At 40.6% G+C, this 18399-nt stretch overlaps 1 protein-coding gene across 2 annotated transcripts in view; it reads right to left on the bottom strand.

Annotated features, from left to right (window-relative positions):
• Positions 1 to 18399, bottom strand: part of BLTP3B (bridge-like lipid transfer protein family member 3B) — a 67556-nt gene that overhangs the window by 26886 nt on the left and 22271 nt on the right. For both annotated transcript variants that reach the window (XM_067312043.1, XM_067312051.1), the window contains exons 4-9: positions 14122 to 14213; positions 12434 to 12623; positions 9428 to 9568; positions 8670 to 8840; positions 7092 to 7272; positions 5688 to 5771 (exon numbers count right to left, since the gene is read on the bottom strand). In XM_067312043.1, coding sequence (XP_067168144.1) covers positions 5688 to 5771; positions 7092 to 7272; positions 8670 to 8840; positions 9428 to 9568; positions 12434 to 12623; positions 14122 to 14213 — 859 coding nt within the window. The remainder of the gene's footprint in view (positions 1 to 5687; positions 5772 to 7091; positions 7273 to 8669; positions 8841 to 9427; positions 9569 to 12433; positions 12624 to 14121; positions 14214 to 18399) is intronic.

Genomic DNA, 18399 nt, shown 5'->3' with positions numbered 1-18399 from the left:
AATGCTCAAGGGCATGAGGGGCCAAGTGGTGTCCTCTTCAGTCCTGCTAGCGAGAGTGAAGGGCTTGAGGAGGAGTGAGCGGATCCTGCAGATGAACATTTGGTTGCACAACAGGTGTCCGCAACAGGGTTTTGGTTTCTGTGACCATAGGATACTCCTTGAGGATTAAAGGCTGCTTGGAAGAGATGGGATTCACCTGTCTAAGTGGGGCAAAAGCATCTTTGCTTTCAAGTTGGCCAACCTGGTAGGAAGAGCTTTAAACTAGGAATGATGTAGGAAGGGAAGATGACCAGCAATCAAGTGAGGAAGTAGTGGACCAGGCTGGTGACCAAAGGGTGCAGGCTGATGTGAAGAGAAGGGACCTGGTAATTAAAAAAACATGGCTGAAATCACCCCAAACATACGCATATAAATAAGGAAATGCCTACAGGACAATACTACTGGGAAAGCTCTGAGAAGTCAGTACAACTGGGTGCCTCTCTGAAGTGCCTGTAAACTAATGTATACAGCATGGGGAACTAACAGGAGGAATTAGAGGTCTACGTGCAGTTGCAGAGCTATGATCACATCGAGATCATGGAGACATGGTGGGATAGTTCACATGATGGGAGTGCTGCAATGGATGCTCTTTAGGAAGGACAGGCCAGGAATGCAAGGAGAGGGAATTGCCCTTTATGAGAGAGAGAGAGGTGGGAATGCCTGCAGCTCTGCCTTGGGATGGATGAGGAGCCAGCTGAGAGCTTACAAATCAGGATTAGTGGGCAGACCAATGTGGAGGATGTTGGGGTGGGTGTCTGCTGCAGACTGTCTGATGAGGAAGAAGGTGAGGTCTTCTTCAGACAATGGGAAGAAGCCTCACTTTCACAGGCCCTGGTCCTCACGCACAATTTGAACCACCCTGATATCTGCTGAAGGGACAATACAGCAGGGCACAAACAGTCCAGGTTTCCGGAGGGCAGGGGTGATAACTGGTAACAGGTGACCAAAGAGCCAATGAAGGGAGATGCTCTGCTGGATCTGTTTCTTACAAACAGGGAAGAACAGGGTTGGACATGTGGAAGTCAGGGGCACCTTGCCTGCAGTGACCATGAGAGAGTGGGGTTCAGGATCCTGAGAGGATGGAGCAAGGCAAACAGCAGGATCACAACCCTATCAGCCTGGAAAGCAGATTTTTGCCCATTCAGGATCTGCTTGAAAAAATTCTATGGGATACAGCCCTAGAGAGCAGAGTGGTCCAGGAGAGCTGGTCAGTCTTCAAGCATCACTTCCTCCAACCTCAAGAATGGTCCATCCTCACAAGCGGGAAATCAAGCAAAAGTGGCAGCAGGCCTGTATGGATGAACAGGGAGCTCCTGACTAAATTCAAAATATTAAAAAAGGAAGCGTACAACAGGTGGAAGCAGCGTCAGGTGACACTGGAGGAATATTGAGACACTGTCCAAGCATGCAGGGATGGGGTTAGAAAAGTCAAAGCACACCCGACTTTGAAGCTAGTGAGGTATGTGAAGTACAAAAAGGAAGGTTTCTACAAGTACAGCAGCAGCAGAAGGAAAAGTAGGGAAAATGTGGGCCAGCTGTTGAATGGAGCAGAGGACCTGGGAACAAAGGACATAGAAAAGGCCAAGGCACTCAATGCCTTCTTCACCTCAGTCTTTACTGGTAAGACCGGCCTTCAGGAATCTCAGGCTCCTGAGACCAATGAGAAAGTCTGGAGCAAGGAAGACTTACCCTCAGTAGGGGAGCATCAGCTTAGGGAACATTTAAACAAATTGGACGTACACAAGTCCATGGGCCCTGATGGGATGCACTCACGAGTGCTGAGGAAGATGGCCCATGTCACTGCAAGGCCACTCTTGATCATCTTTGAAAGGTCATGGTGACTGGGAGAGGTTCCTGAGGACTGGAAGAAAGCAAGTGTCACTCCTATCTTCAGGAAGGGCAAGAAAGAGGATCCAGGGAAGTATAAGCCAGTCAGTCTCACCTCGATCCCTGGGAAGGTGATGGAGCAAATAATCCTGGAAACCATTACATATTAAACATATTAAGGACAAGAAGGTGACTGGGAGAGGTCAGCATGGATTTATGAAGGGGAAATCATGCTTGACCAACCCAATAGCCTTCTATGATGAAGATGGCTGGCTTGGTGGAAAAGGGGAAAGCAGCGGATGTTGTTTATCTCAACTTCAGCAAGGCTTTCAACACCATAACATCCTCATTGACAAACAGAGGAAGTACAGGCTAGATTGGTGGACCGTGAAGTGACCTGGAAACTGGCTGAACTTCCAGGCTTAAACAGTTGTGATCAGCAGCACAAAGTCCAGTTGGAGGCCAGTCATTAGTGGTGTGCCCCATGGGTCGATACTGGAGCCAATTTATCTTCATCAATGACCTGGATGAAGGGACAGAGTGCACCCTCAGCAAGTTTGCAGATGATACAGAACTGGGAGGAGAGGTTGATACACCAGATGGGTGCGCCATTGAGAAGGACCTCAAGAAGCTAGAGAAATGGGCAGAGAAGAACCTCATGAGGTTCAGCAAAGGGAAATGCCAAGCCCTGCACCAAGGGAGGAACAACTCCATTCACCAACACATGCTGGGGGCTGACCAGCTGGAAAGCAGCTTTGCAGAAAAAGACCTGGGGATCCTGGTGGACACCACATTGACCATGAGCCAGCAATGTGCCCTTGTGGCAAAAACAGCCAACATCATCCTGGGCTGCATTAGGCAGAGCATTATCAGCAGGTCAAGGGAGGTAATCCTCCTCCTTTCTTCAGCCCTGGTGAGACCACACTGGGAGTGCTGTGTCCAGCCCTGGGCTCCCCAGTGCAAGAGAGACATGGACATACTGGAGTGAGTCCACTGAAGAGCCATGAAGATGATTAAGTGATTGGAGCATCTGTCATAGGAAGAGAGCTGAGAAAGCTGGGACTGTTCATTCTGGAGATGAGAAGGCTCCGTGGATCTTAACAATGTGTGTATATATCTGATTGGACAGTGTAAAGAAGACTGAGCCAGACTCTTCTCAGTGGTGCCCAGTGATAGGGCAAGAGACAGGGGGCACAAATTGAAATACAGCGAATTCCATTTAAACATAAGAAGCACCTTTTTTACTGTGAGGGTGATCAAACATTGGAACAGGTTGCCCAGAGAGGTTTTGAAGTATTTATCCCTGAAGATATTCAAAACTTGACTGGACATGGTCCTAGTCAGCCTGCTGTAGCAGACCCTGCTTCGAGCAGAGGAGTTGGACCAGACAATCTCCACAGGTCCCCTCCAACCTCAACTGTTCTATGATTCTATATACAGAGATATATTTACCTGTGCAAAGTGAAAAGATAGGCTAGAATATAACAAGAAAACAGAAATGAAACCAAATTAATGTTACAGGCTGCCCAGAAAGAAAATGCTTCCCATTTGTCTCAATATATCAGCTTGGTCAAGAACTTCCTGTGCTGCAAAACATCCTGTATCACTGGAAAGCAGCTGCTTTCTCTGATCATCATCCAGCAACATTAATCAGCTACACAAAAAATGGATCTGGATAAAAGTTTCTGTAAGAGCAGGTCTGGGAGGATTAGTAATGTGATGGGTTGCTGCACAGACAGGTTTACAACATCCAAGAACCTGAACAGTCTGGCTTATGCTAGGATATCACAGTTAATAGACCCACATCCTGCTTCATTTTTCTTAAAGTACTATAAATCATAGCTATTGTTAGAAGGATTGAAGCTGAATGGATTAGAAATTTATCCTACAGGAATTGCGTGTCAGGGTCCCATTAGAGTTCCTACTGGTATCTGCCACCAATAAACAAACAAACAAACAAAAATCCACAAGAACCCCATCTGCAGAGATGATTAATTGTTGAGGGCTTTTTTTCCTTGAAGGGCTAATTGCAATTCCCAGGAAGGCTACACCAAAAGGGACATTTCTAAACATTACATAGGCCAGAGAGGTACAAAACTAGAAAACAGTGTAATAACAGTCTCAGAGGTCTAAAGCTCTTTTCTCCCTGCTCACTGTTGTGGAGAATCAATATGGTGTTGTCCTTAAGCACATACCATTGCATGGCCCCTGCTTATGGGTAGGAATGCTTTCTTATCAGATGATAGCCCCAGATTCAGCAGTGTGTATAACCATGATAACTACATGGGTAGACAACTACCTTTGAACTTCCAAGATTAGTATGTGCTCTTCTTCCTTCAAGTAAAGTCTCTCTCCTGTGACAATGGTTTGCCAATAGAATTACCGCACTGTTCTATAACCGTGAGAAGACAGCAACTGCATACAGTAGAGGAAGAAACTTTACAGCATGTTCCTCTCCTCCTTATTGGGCCAAAGAGGAAGACCTTTGATGTGTTTTTCTTATAGTTAATTAATGAGAACTTGAGTTCTGTTACTTAAACATATTTGTATAGAACACCATTTAAGACTGCAGGAGAACACTATCTTTAGAGAGACCATCTTTGTTCTGCAGACGATCTTTGCCAGCTCTCATTTCATGCAGTGGGAGTCATGTCCCATGTAGCCATTACCTAAGAACATCCTCAGTGAGCTTCTAAAATGTCTGTCTAAGAGCCTACAGTGGTTACTCCAATCTTGCTAAGACTGGCCAAATGAGTTCTTTAAAATTCCTAAACTGTCTATCTGGGTCACACACTATTTGTTAGAATCCTTCCAAAATGAACAACTTTGGTATTAGTTATTTATTTCCCTTGCTCCCTACGTCTTCTCAGAGGAGAGCTCATAGAAAAAATAAATAGTGAGATCAGGCTCTCACCTAGATATAGCAGAAGTGACACTATGTGAGAAACATAGCTGGGTCACAAGACAGGCGTATGTTAAAACCCAGTAACTTCAGGTCCACCTTTATAGGAATGGAAACCAACATCACATACATCAAACTATACTGCACCAATCTATAGCAGAAAAAGAATACTGTTACTCTTAAATATACACAGCCATATAAGAGAATATGCTATCTGAACCACACTAAATTGCAATATATTCTTTAAGGTGCAAAAAGCATACCTGTTACTTATTAGTCAAGTATACCGAGTTTTCTGAAAAATGCATTTACTAGGAATGATCTGTAAGGGGAAATGTTTGTTTGGAATTTACTAACACTTCTTTAATAGCAATTCCCTAAAAACTTAGCAAAAGGCCACACACCTGACTCTACACACTAGCATTCTTGTTCAACAAAGTAAAATAAAAACAAAACACTGTTTGGAAATGGCGACAAAATGATAGACTTCTATGTGGAAAACAAAGTCTGCTAGATGAGAAGACTGCATCTGACTCTCTAGCAAATATCTGGAGAACTCACAATTTGCTGTACACTGCCTTCCCCATCAACATACAATTCTTTTCACATCAGAAATGTGTAAACATCTTTTTGTTGACTAAGCAAAACAGCGAGCAGGAAAATTGTTTGGCCTCAGATAGCTCATTTACAGGAATTGAATTGGTTTCTAGGTTGTTGGGTTTGGGTTATCTTTTGGTGATTTTTTGTTTGTTTGTTTTGCATATAGAAAGAAACAGTCTTTTGTCCTTGATGTAAAAAGGTATACATCTCAAATGCTTACAACGTTATTATCCAAGCCACAATCATAAATATGCAAACAAATTCAGTATTTAAGCAATGTATACACTTACAGATAATTGTGAAACACTCACTTTCATACCTGCTTTGTGAAATGGATAATAGTCCACTGTTAAATAGCTGAAGGAAAGCTGCATGGCCCCTCCTGTAACACGCCTATTTGAGTCTGTAAAATAAAATAATGCTCAGCTCTGCATACAGTGTATTTAGAACATAAGTTCTTGTACTCATGCTTTCCTTGGAACATCTAAAATCTCTTCCTCCGTCCCCTCTACCAGCTTTTCTCACAACCTCATTAACTTCCCTCAAAATTTTCATTCAGAAGGTCTTTGTTGGTCTCTAAAGATCAGCCTGCAGAACTCAGTGTTCTGTGATCAGTCACTAGTAACAAATTGCATGCTGTTGCTACTAAAAAATAAATACAATTCTTTGTAGACAAATTACTGCAAATTTTCTGCAATAGAACTTTTTGTACTGAATATATGATTATGATCAGTCATTCAAAACCAGCAGACTTGCTTTCAGAAACATTGTAAATATAATTTGATTTCTTATTTGTCAAATATTATTTCAGTAAAGAGGACTTCTGAGACTCCCCTGTTCTGATTTTTTCCACTGCTAAATTTAATCTTCATGGCCAAAAATACCAGATTAAAAAAAGAAGTCTCACTAAGTGCTATAAATCCCAACTTCAGTAGATAAACTACATGTAAAAAATACAACTCTAACCAGTAGATTCATGCTTCGGTGTCAAGCATCTTCTCCAAAGGGAAGTACATTCACTAAGTCTTAAGTTCTTCACTCATTTTTGTTCAGCAGATTTGTACCCTTGTAACCTGCTACACATTTTCTAGTAACTAGATAGCTCCTTGAATACACACTGATAAACAAAAATGTCATTTGTCTTCTTTTTTCCGATTGTAAGTAAATGTACAGTGCAATAGTCTTTCATTAAAAACAAGCAGGCAAAATTGTAAAGCCTTGGAAAACTTGTTTCATTCTTTCAATTTGCTGCAGAGCCTCCTAAATTTTCTAAATTAGTAATGCCAAGAGGACTGCTCTTTTATTAGTCCAAACTATTTGTATTTTATAAGGAATATTACAGAAGAAGATTGTACAGGGAACATTTCAAGCCACAGTAACATTGCCACTACATTCTTGGTAACCTAGTTAGTTCATAAGATAAAAGAAAAACAAGAGTAACAGTCCAACAGGGCAGAATCCATTTCTAGAAGACAGAAAAAGCACTGAAACTTCCATCACTATATTGTATTTATTCTAGAACAATTATATAAAGAAACAGAAGTCTTGATAGAGGCATCTAGCCAACTTTAGGTATGCCTGGAGATTCAGGAAGACAATTCTGAATATTATTCTAAAATAAAAAAAAAGCTAGGTTAACATTAGTGAGTTCCTCAAAATGTCTTTTTAAAAAGATTATGTAGTATAGACATTAAAAAAAAAAAAACACATAGAAAATAGTTACCTTTTTCCTTAGAATGGATATCATCACATATATGTAGGTCCAAATGGGAAATTACTAAGTGATGAGAAGTTTCCTTAACATTGAAATCATTAAACAGCTTGACAATTGCATCATTTTGATCAGGTGCTGCTGTCGCCTGGTGTGCTTTCACCTGCTGAGAGCTGGGTGCAGGGGCAGAGCTCTGAAAATATTTAGTCATATCACTTTACAGAAGTTTATCCTTTAAGTTAATTTCAAGCATAAGTATACTTTTACTTACTCAAAATAGATCTTTCAAATACAGAAAAACTGCACCTTATGTATTCACATTGGATCATTTATCAGTGCTGTTTTACAGTACAACTAAGCTGAGCTAATAGCTGGCTGTCACAGAGAGGCAATGCCGCTCCATTCTCCATCCTTTCTTCCTTCCATGCTTATTTCCACCCTGTCACTTGCAGCACTGATATTTCTCTTACTGTTTTTTCAAGCTGTTCAGGGAACTAAACTGGCAGAAAAACTTTCATTTTTTTTGCTGGGCTAATTTCTGCCAGTTTAGTTCCCCAAACTGCATTGCTCTACGGTCAAATGCGAGCCAGTGCCAGCATCAGGGAATTGGTGAGATGCAAGGAGCGGGAACTGAAGAATCAGGACCTCCCCGCTCAGTAAAAAGCTAACCATTAGATAGCTTTAATTGAACTGTCACATCACACCATTAAGTCACTGTGACCACAAGAACTGAACTCTCTGTTATAGTACACTAGCTTTGTTGCAAGAGATTCCACACAAATGTCTTCATTTAGTCAGTCTCAGTAATAAATTGGGGTTTTCTGGGTTTTTTTTCTTGTGTGTTTTTCGGTTTTTGTTGTTTTTGTTTGTTTGTTTGTTTTAATAGAACTATCTTTTATCAGTGCATTTGTTCTGCTTCTTCACAGACAAGAAGAGATCCCTCCCCTCAAAACACTCGCAAACAAAGCCCAGTTGGTCCAGTCTGGCATAGTGCTAAAAGGAAACAAAGATTTACATAAAAGAATATCTTATATGCAGTTTCAATATCAGATCTATGCCAGCAGACATGTTAAAAGTATAATTATTTTTTCATTATATATTTCAACAAGAGAGCTGCAAGAAGGAAAGCTCTTCTTAAAACCTGATTTTTCAGTACCATGAAAACTTAAACTGGATAAGCACTTTAAAACATTACAGTAATCATATTGGTCCACACATTATGGTTATTTCTCTATCTTTTTAAAATTTATTTTAAAATTCATAACCAGAAAATAGTTGAGAGCAAATTCAACTGGATTTGCTAAACTATTAATCAATTGTTAAAATAAATACAGAAGTAGTCTATACATGGATAAAGAAATATAACCTTGTCTTTCCTGTAACTGACATCAATACACAAATCCTGTAAAATAAACTCTCTTCTAAACTACTGCGATTCATTCCCAAAGTGATTTAAGATACACACTTGAAAGACAGTAAGTAACTTAACATTCTCTCCTAAATAAAGCTAAGCACAAAAAAATCATACTGTGTTGTATTTTAGAATAGCTACATTTGATAACAATGTACTGGGACAATCAATTATCATACCTGTGCCGTTTCAGAAGCCAAGCTTTTTCTCTGTTCAGTTGACTTCTCTATGGCTTCACTAAGAGATTTGGCATACTGCACCATGGCTTTCAACTGGGAATCAGTCAAAACCCATAGCAAATCATCCAGAATCAGAACCAGTTTTGATGCCACTACGTTACAATCCTTTAACTATAGGATAAAAATTTAAACAAGTTAAATGGGAACCTAAATACTTATTTCTTATACTAAATACAAGGAAAAAAGTTGAATGTAAATACCACATTTCATAAAAAGTGAATTTCTTCCATATAAACAAATAAATAAAAATGCCATTTATTTTAAATTGCATTCCTCTTAATAACTAAAAATGCCTAAAATGTACTACAGCACCTATATTTGTGTCTCAATTTTTATTTGTGCAGAGTGCACTGGCTATTAAACAGATGTATTTATCTAACGGTAAGCAATGCAAATTTTGTCTGAATCTAGAGAGGTAAGACAACAAATATCATCATAAATAAAGTTCCCTGGGTAAAATGATTCACGAGTATGATATTCACATGCAAGACGTGCAAGATGTTCAAAATCTGTCTGCAATATTTCTTGCAATATTTCCATGTTCTTACTGATTGTATTTTATCAAAAGTTAGTTTATAAAATTCTACATTTTACACAGCCTGAATTTAAAACCTTTGCTATGTATATACACATACAGAGAGCGCAAGTTAAATATGAATTCATAAAATAATAAAGGATTTAAAAATTTTCAAGTTTACCCTTCGTTTAAGCGTGACCCTGATTTTTGATTGGTTGGTAATCAGTCGAACTGGAGCACTCATGATTTCATGCTTAGAACTCTGGATTGCATCTGCCTCTATTCTGATCATCTGCCAGTTGATTTCTTTAAAAGTCAAAACCTTTAAAGAGACAGAGAGAAAAAAAACATTTATGCAATATGCCAGTTTACTTGTCCATAAGCATATGCAAGTGTGTGTGCGTGCGTGTGTGTGCACGTCTGAGAACAGAACATTATTTGTGTATTTCACTTACAGGCATCAGGAATTAAAGCCCTGACCCTGCTCTCTACCTTCACTATGTCACAGAAATGTGAGGCAAGTTCCAAGCAGGCAGAGGTAACAAGCACCATAGTTGCTTGAAAAATAAGGGTAGTATTTCATATGTGCATTTATTTAAGTAACTTCCACCTTCTATAAAATACTCAGAAGAAAATAAAGGTCACAATTATTGCATGCTAAGTTATTCATAGAGGAGAAAAAGAAGATTGTGTAGTATATTTTCAAAACACTAAATCCTAGTATATATGAACAGAGTTGGGAGGGAAGCAAAGCTACTGGAAGGGAGAGGTTTAGGGAATGTTCTGTTTTTAATTAAGAGAGAAGGTTAAACACTAAATACATTGTATGCCATGCAGGCTTCACAGACCTTGAAACCATGACATGAGCTTCTAGAAGTCGCTGCAGGCAAGTCTTAAAGTAATGATACAAGAACAACAAGTAGAGCTGGATACTGAAAATCAAATACAAGACAGACTAGAGATTGTCTAACAGCAATCATCAAGGAAGACATCGAATTAATTGGTTCATCAAGAAGAAAAAGAATATTAATTCTAGTTTCCCTGAAACTCCTTCCTACATTACTGTTTGAAGAAAATAAGATCAGCTGGGGGAAACAGTAAGAGGGAAGAATCTGTTTGGTATATGTGTCTTTTTTTTTCAGATGTCATTCAGTTGTCATTGACATTTTGCAAACCTTGGAGCCTGTGTCCTGAGAAAATAAGAAGAGAATGGAGAAGAAGAACATACCAGCTGTGTTTGGCAAGGAGGCACACATAACAGATAATAAGACAGGAAGGCACAGTGCAAAGTTGCCTGAGAAATACTATCTGTGGAAAAATCTGTGTCCAGTTCTGGGCTCCCCCAGTACAGGACAGGCATGAATTTACTGGAGCGAGGCCAGTGAAGGGCCACAAAGATGATTAAGGGACTGGAGCATCTCTTATATGAGGAGAGGCTGAGAGAATTAGGACTGTTTAGTCTAGAGAAGAGAAGGCTCAGTGGAATCTTATCAATGTTTATAAATATCTGATGAGAGGGTGTCAAGAGGATGGGGCCAGACTACTTTCAGTGGTGCCCAGTGGCAGGACAAGAGGCAACGGGCACAAACTGAAACACAGGAAGTTCCGTCTGAACAAAAAAAAAAATAAGTCTTCACTGTGAGGGTGGTTGAACTGGGCAGGTTGCTCAGACAGGTTGTGGAGTCTCCATCCTCAGAGATATTCAAATGCCACCTGGAAACAATTCTGAGCAGCGTGCTCTAGGTGACCCTGCTTGAACAGGAGTTTGGACTAGATGATCTCCAAAGCTCCCTGCCAACCCCAACTAATCTGTGAAAAGCAGAGTACATACCCTCCTCATCCAGGAGATGCAGTGTGAATGGAAGCTCCTAAAAATTTCTCAGGAGATTCTTCATTACATTAAGAATATAGCTACAATGCAAACCTTACAGCACTTATTCCCTTAAGACATCATTTAGCAAAAATTATCTTTATAGTACAGGGTCAGTCTTGTTCTTTCACCACTTATTATTGATGTAAATTAGTGTTAAATCATTTTGCCACAGTCCCTTCAAATTTGTATTCTCAGAATTCACTGCATTAACAGGAACAATCCTCAAGCAGAGCCCTGTTGTGTATGGGGAGACTCTTCAGAATCAAACTCTGTTTAAAAAGTGTAAAAAAAATATATATATATATATATATATATATATATATAGCAATATAAAATTCCATCTAGTCAAACTTTTAACTCTTCCTCCTTAGCCTTCATTAACATATGATCATGACCGTAGAGATAAGCTGCAGAAGTAACAGAATGCAAACTGTCAGAGAAACAGTTTTGAACTTCCCATTATTTTTGTGGTATTTTTAATTATAACATTCTCTTTAGGTTTCTTTCAGGATGTAAAAAGCAACTACTAGTCTCCTAAACTCCGAGTAAACTCTGTTTGCTTGGGAATAACCAACTCTAAATAAATAAACATAGTCAATATTTAAAACATCTACTTATCTGAGGCTAGATTCATGTTAAAACAAGTTTTTTCAATACAAAAGACAACATTCAGAATCAACTTTGAACTTAGTTCACATGTTATTGTGCTTAAATGGGAGAAAACAATAGAATGGTGTGCATCAGTGCAGGACTTTAATATTACTTTGCTGCTTTCTGGGAAAACTCAGTACTGCTATTATTATTCTGTATATGCATGATTTAGTTATTTAAAGAAAAATATTTAGCTTGCAGCTTTGTTAAAAATCAGTTAAAACTTCTTAAAGAAGAAAATCCTACTTAGGCAAACTCTCACAAGCAAATAAATAATCAGTTATAGGTTTTGTTTTGGGGGGTGGGGTGCAGGTTTAAAGCATAACACCTTACCTTTCCACATTTAATATTCCATTCTTTTTTCTTTCAGTGTCTTTCATTTAAAAATGGCCATAGGCTTAGAGAACTTAACAGGGAAGCATTACATATACTTGCCCTGGTCTTTGCTCTTCCCTGAGCATCCACTTTGGCCACTGCCAAAACAGACCTTTGATCTGACTAAAACCCACCATTTTTATGTCCTTGTGTTTCTAGAGGACAGCTGAAATTACTGCAGAATGTCTTCCCAATACGACATGTTTTCCTCACTGCAGAAGGTTGTAATCCAATTACCTCCTCCCACACCACAAAAACAATGAAGAGTTAGCAAAAGAAAGTATTTACCTCTCCACGTTGAGCTGCTTGTATTCTGGTAAATCTCAGGTCAGCATGTTCCCAGTTTGCATTTACACTATATATTCTCAGCTGGGAAAGTTCAAATGAGGCATTAAAGGCTTTTGCACTGATCCTTATTATAATGGAATTCACAGAAACCGAAATTCCTTCTACCACTTTTTCAGCAAAGCCATATTCACTGGAAGGTGAAATGCCAAAATATAAAATACAGAACTAATAAAAGGGCATAAAATTACACGTTTACCAATTTAAATACAACATGAAACAGACTGTACAATTAGCAATTCCTGATGTATTCTATTCCAATTATGAATTTTGGTTAAATATACTGGATATAGTTAATAATAATTTATGTTCTACCATATGTTCCTAAACTGAAATCAACCATTACAGAACATATTGTGAACAAAGACCAATCCCCCTGAAGTGTAACAATTAATGCCACTTTGCACAATATGTATATAAAAGCAGTCTACACCATTATGTAGAAATCTCACTCCTCTTTATGCATATTTAAGGAATGATTCATGTCAAATAAATTATTTGACTACATTACAATTCCAATCTTGCTAATCTCTATGAGCAAGGTTGTAATGCCTGTTAAAACTATAATACCTTTTATATATGCAAGGTATGCAAACTACTTAAAGTAGTTGCTTTGTTTCTTTCTAAAAAAGAAAGCCATCACAAATGGTTACATTTATATATCAAATCAACATGCAAAGCAGTATTTAAAAAGATAAGGCAGTTACAATTGGTTAAAAAAATCTTTTGTGTTTAGAATGCTTTAGATTAGTGAAAGAAAAATTGTATGTTAACAATTCTTTTAATATCTAATATTTTTTCTTTTGGAGGGCTTTTTTTGCTCATTTTAACAGCATGTTTTATGTGGTTTGTCACTCCTTTTCCTTTTCATATCTTGCATCCTATACAGAATCTCTATGGCAATGATTCTCAACCTGTACCCTAGGGCATGTAAAGGCCCATGGACTACTACTAATGATTGCACAGAGGGTTAAATGTGAAAAGCAATTGTATCAGCAAATTCATTCTTTATAAGGGATCTGTAAGTCCACTGAAAAATGTTTTGTGTCCATAAATAGAAAAAAGGAGAAAAGAGGAGGAAAAAAAAAGTCATTAATACAATGATATACTGTCCCAAACTTTTATATGGCTTTTGGCCTCTATAACATGCATGAAATCTTTTGGTAAGATTTGGCTGATACAATAAATAAAGCAAACAGAACTTTAAAACTCCACACTATCAAACAAATAACCCCTAACACTATTTGGTAGACTGAAAAAAAGAATCATTGTAAGCATTTTCCAAATAAGTTGAGGGCAAGATAACTTTAACTTTTAAAAAATTAAATATCAAATAAGCTTAGAATACTTTTGATGGAGCAGTTATGCCCAAATGAAATACTTCCAGAAAACTGCATATATAATCCAGACATTCATTCCAAGGGTGGGTCTGAAATTAAACATTTCCATCCATCAGAATACCTATGTTAACACCCAGAAGTAATCAAATAATTTTTAGAGAGGTTGAAATGGCAAGCTGTGACCCTATATACTATAAGAAGTACATAGGAGATCTAACTGTTTTATAGTAATCTAAAAAAAGAGTAATTTAAACTTCTTTGGATCAAGTACATATAAGTATTATCCCTGACCTTTGTCCTGATGCAGTTGCTATAGGAGAGGGTCCATTAGGGGCACGTGGCTCTTCACATGTACTCATTTCCATTACAACCTTATCCAAGGACTTGAAAACAAAGCAAAACAAAAAACTGGACATGTAAGAGATGATATATCATGTATTTAGTCTATTAAGAACAACAACAAAAAAAAGAACATTTTGTAAAAAATTTATATAAAACATTTCTGACTATGGCATTTTTCCACAAGTTTTTGTAACATACAAGAATTACATTTTTTTTTAATTTGTTTAAATATTTTTTTCATATTTTGTGACTTCTAACACACTTTCCCAGTCAAATACTGGGTTGCAGAATTCTTGATCCCTAGCTGTTATTTACTCATCATACATATCTTCAAAAATTGCATTTTGAAAAGGGCAGGAAATAATTCATTCTCATCTGTTTTTTTTACCTATATGGTTGTTCCTGAATTTTTTAAATGGTTCAATGTGCTCAGAAAACTTTAATAGAAAGTATTTGAATCTAGTACATTAAAATTCATAACAGTAAATAAAGTTCTGTGCTGTATCTTTAAACAAAATCTGAATATATATAAAAATTGATTAGATGAACCTTGAGTAGATCTAACAGAGCAAGTAATTTTTAGAAAGAAATATTCTAGTATAATTTGCAGCACATAATATTCTAGGATAATTTATGCTGTTATTATATTTTTTCTACCCAAAGCAGGCCTTTACAAAAGAAGCTTAAGGGAATGAGACACCTAAATCCTATCTTTATTAAAGGCTATATTTAAATAGCAGAACTTCAACATACATAATAAATAATTTATAGTAATGGAAGCAAAGAAGAGAACAGGAGCAAAACGAGAGCAAAACCTTAGTCCTAGCAACTGAATAAATCACAGAATCACAGAATGGTTGAGGTTGGAAGGGACCTCTGGAGATCATCTAGTCCAAACCCTCTGCTCAAGCAGGGTCACCTAGAGCACGTTGCACAGGATCGCATCCAGGCGGCTTTTGAATATCTCCAGAGAAGGAGACTCCACCACCTCTCTGGGCAACCTGTTCCAGTGCTCTGTCACCCTCACAGTAAAGAAGTTTTTCCTCATGTTCAGATGGAACTGTCTGTGTTTCAGTTTGTGCCCGTTGCCTCGCGTCCTGTCGCTGGGCACCACTGAAAAGAGTCTGGCTCCATCCTCTTGACACCCTCCCTTCAGATATTTATAGGCATTGATAAGGTCCCCCCTAAGCCTTCTCTTTTCCAAGCTGAACAGTCCCAACTCTTGAAGCCTTTCCTCATATGAGAGGTGCTCCAGTCCCTTAATCATCTTTGTAGCCCTTTGCTGGACTCTCTCCAGTAGCTCCATATCTCTGTAGTACTGAGGAGCCCAGAACTGGACACAGTACTCCAGATGCGGCCTCACCAGGGCTGAGTAGAAGGGGAGAATCACCTCCCTCGACCTGCTGGCAACACTCTTCCTGATGCACCCCAGGATACCATTGGCCTTCTTGGCCACAAGGGCACATTGCTGCCTCATGCTTAACTTGGTGTCCACCAGCACTCCCAGGTCCTTCTCTGCAGAGCTGCTTTTCCTGGTGCATGGGGTTATTCCTCCCTAGGTGCAGGACCCTGCACTTGCCTTTGTTGAACTTCAGGAAGTTCCTCTCCGCCCACCTCTCCAGCCTGTCCAGGTCTCTCTGAATGGCAGCACAGCCCTCTGGTGCATCAGCCACTCCTCCCAGTTTGGCATCATCAACAAACTTGCTGAGGGTGCACTCTGTCCCTTCATCCAGGTTCAACTTCTTCATCAATGACAAGACTGGACCCAGTACTGACCCCTGGGGAACACCGCTAGCTACAGGCCTCCAACTAGACTCTGTGCCGCTGATCACAACCCTCTGAGCTCTGCCATTCAGCCAGTTCTCAATCCACCTCACTGTCCACTCATCTAAACCACACTTCCTGAGCTTGCCAGTGAGGGTGTTATGGGAGACAGTGTCAAAAGCCTTGCTGAAGTCTAGGTAGACAACATCCACTGCTCTCCCCTCATCTACCCAGCCAGTCATTCCATCATAGAAGGCTATCAGATTGGTTAGGCATGATTTCCCCTTGGTGAATCCATGCTGACTACTCCTGATCACCTTCTTTTCCTCCACATGCTTGGAGATGGCCTCCAGGATGAGCTGCTCCATCACCTTTCCAGGGATGGAGGTGAGGCTGACTGGCCTGTAGTTCCCTGGGTCCTCCTTCTTGCCCTTTTTGAAGACTGGGGTGACATTGGCTTTCTTCCAGTCCTCAGGCACCTCTCCTGTTCTCCATGACCTTGCAAAGATGATGGAGAGTGGCTTAGCAATGACATCCGCCAGCTCCCTCAGCACTCGTGGGTGCATCCCATCAGGTCCCATGGATTTGTGGGTGTCAAGTTTGCTTAAATGATCTCTAACCCACTCCTCCTCCACCAAGGGAAAGTCTTCCTTTCTCCAGACTTTCTCTCCTGCCTCCAGGGTCTGGGGTTCCTGAGGGCTGGCCTGATCAGTAAAGACTGAAGCAAAGGCAGCATTCAGTAACTCCGCCTTCTCTGCATCCTTTCTCACCAGGGCACCCACCCCATTCAGCAAAGGGCCCACATTTTCCCTAGTCTTCCTCTTGCTACTGATGTATTTGAAGAGGCCCTTCTTGCTGTCCTTGACATCTCTAGCCAGATTTAATTCCAAACGGGTCTTAGCCTTCCTCGTCACATCCCTGCATACTCTAACAACGTTCCTATATTCCTCCCAAGTGGCCTGTCCCCCTTTCCACTTTCTGTATACTTCCTTCTTCTGGTTGAGTTTTGCCAGGAGCTCCTTGCTCATCCATACAGGTCTCCTGCCTCCTTTGCTTGACTTCCTACTCATAGGGATGCGCCGATCTTGAGCCTGGAGGAAGTGATCCTTGAGTATTAACCAGCTCTGTGGACCCCCCTTCCTTCTAGGGCCCTAACCCATGGGATTCCTCCAAGCAGGTCCCTGAAGAGGCCAAAGTTTGCTCTCCTGAAGTCCAGGGTTGTGATCCTACTTCTTGCCCTGCTTCCTCCTCGCAGCATCCTGAACTCCACCATCTCATGGTCACTACAGCCAAGGCTGCCCCCAACCTTCATATCTACAACCAGTCCTTCTTTGTTTATTAGTATGAGGTCCAGCAGCACACCTCTTCTTGTTGGTTCCTCCACCACCTGTGTCAAGAAGTTGTCACCAATGCTCTGCAGGAACCTCCAGGACTGTTTGTGCCTAGCTGTGTTGTCTTTCCAGCAGATATCGGGGTGGTTGAAGTCCCCCATGAGAACCAGGGCCTGGGATCCTGAGGCTACTTCCAGCTGTCTGTAGAAGGCCTCATCGACTTCCTCTTCCTGATCAGGTGGCCTGTAGTAAACACCCACAGCAGTGTCACCCATGCTAGCCTGCCCTTTAATCCTTACCCATAAGCTCTGGACTTGCTCTTCATCCACCCCTAGGCACAGCTCAATACATTCCAGTTGCTCTCTCACATAAAGAGCAACTCCACCACCTCGCCTTCCTGGCCTGTCTTTCCTAAAAAGCACGTAGCCATCCATGGCAGCACTCCAGTCATGCGAACTATCCCACCATGTCTCTGTAACTGCAATGAGATCATAGCCCTGCGACTGTACACAGATCTCTAATTCTTCCTGTTTATTCCCCATGCTGTGTGCATTGGTATACAGGCATTTCAGAGAGGTGATCGAGCATGCAGGTTTCCCAGGAGGGGTGCAAGAGGATCCTTCATAGTCATGTCCCATATGCACTTCCCCGGCTCCGTGCACCTGCTGGAGGCATCCTGACTTGAGCCATGTTTTGCTGACTACCCTGCCTCTATAACTCTCCCCTTCCCCCGTCTTTCCTAGTTTAAAGCCCTCCTTACCAGGTTGGCCAACCTGTTGGCAAAGACCCACGTGCCCCGCCTCGTGAGGTGGATCCCATCTCTTGCCATCAGTTGTCAATCTTCAAACAGGGTCCCATGGTCGCAGAAACCAAAACCCTGTTGCCAACACCAGCGGTGCAGCCAGTCGTTAACCTGGAAGGTCCGTCTCCTCCTCCTCTCATCCATCCCCCTCGCTGGCAGGATTGAGGAGAAGATGACCTGGGCTCCCAGACCCTTGACCACCATCCCCAGAGCTCTGAAATCCTGCTTGATGGTCTCCAGTTTGCCCTTGGTGTCATTGGCGCCCACATGGAAGAGCAGCAGTGGGTAATAGTCCGAAGAATGGACGAGCCTAGGCAGTCTTTGCATGAC

Source organism: Apteryx mantelli, chromosome 1, assembly GCF_036417845.1.
Source record: "Apteryx mantelli isolate bAptMan1 chromosome 1, bAptMan1.hap1, whole genome shotgun sequence".
NCBI lineage: Eukaryota > Metazoa > Chordata > Aves > Apterygiformes > Apterygidae > Apteryx > Apteryx mantelli.
Note: the sequence above shows the minus strand (reverse complement) of the source record. Positions and strands in the feature narration are given on the sequence as shown.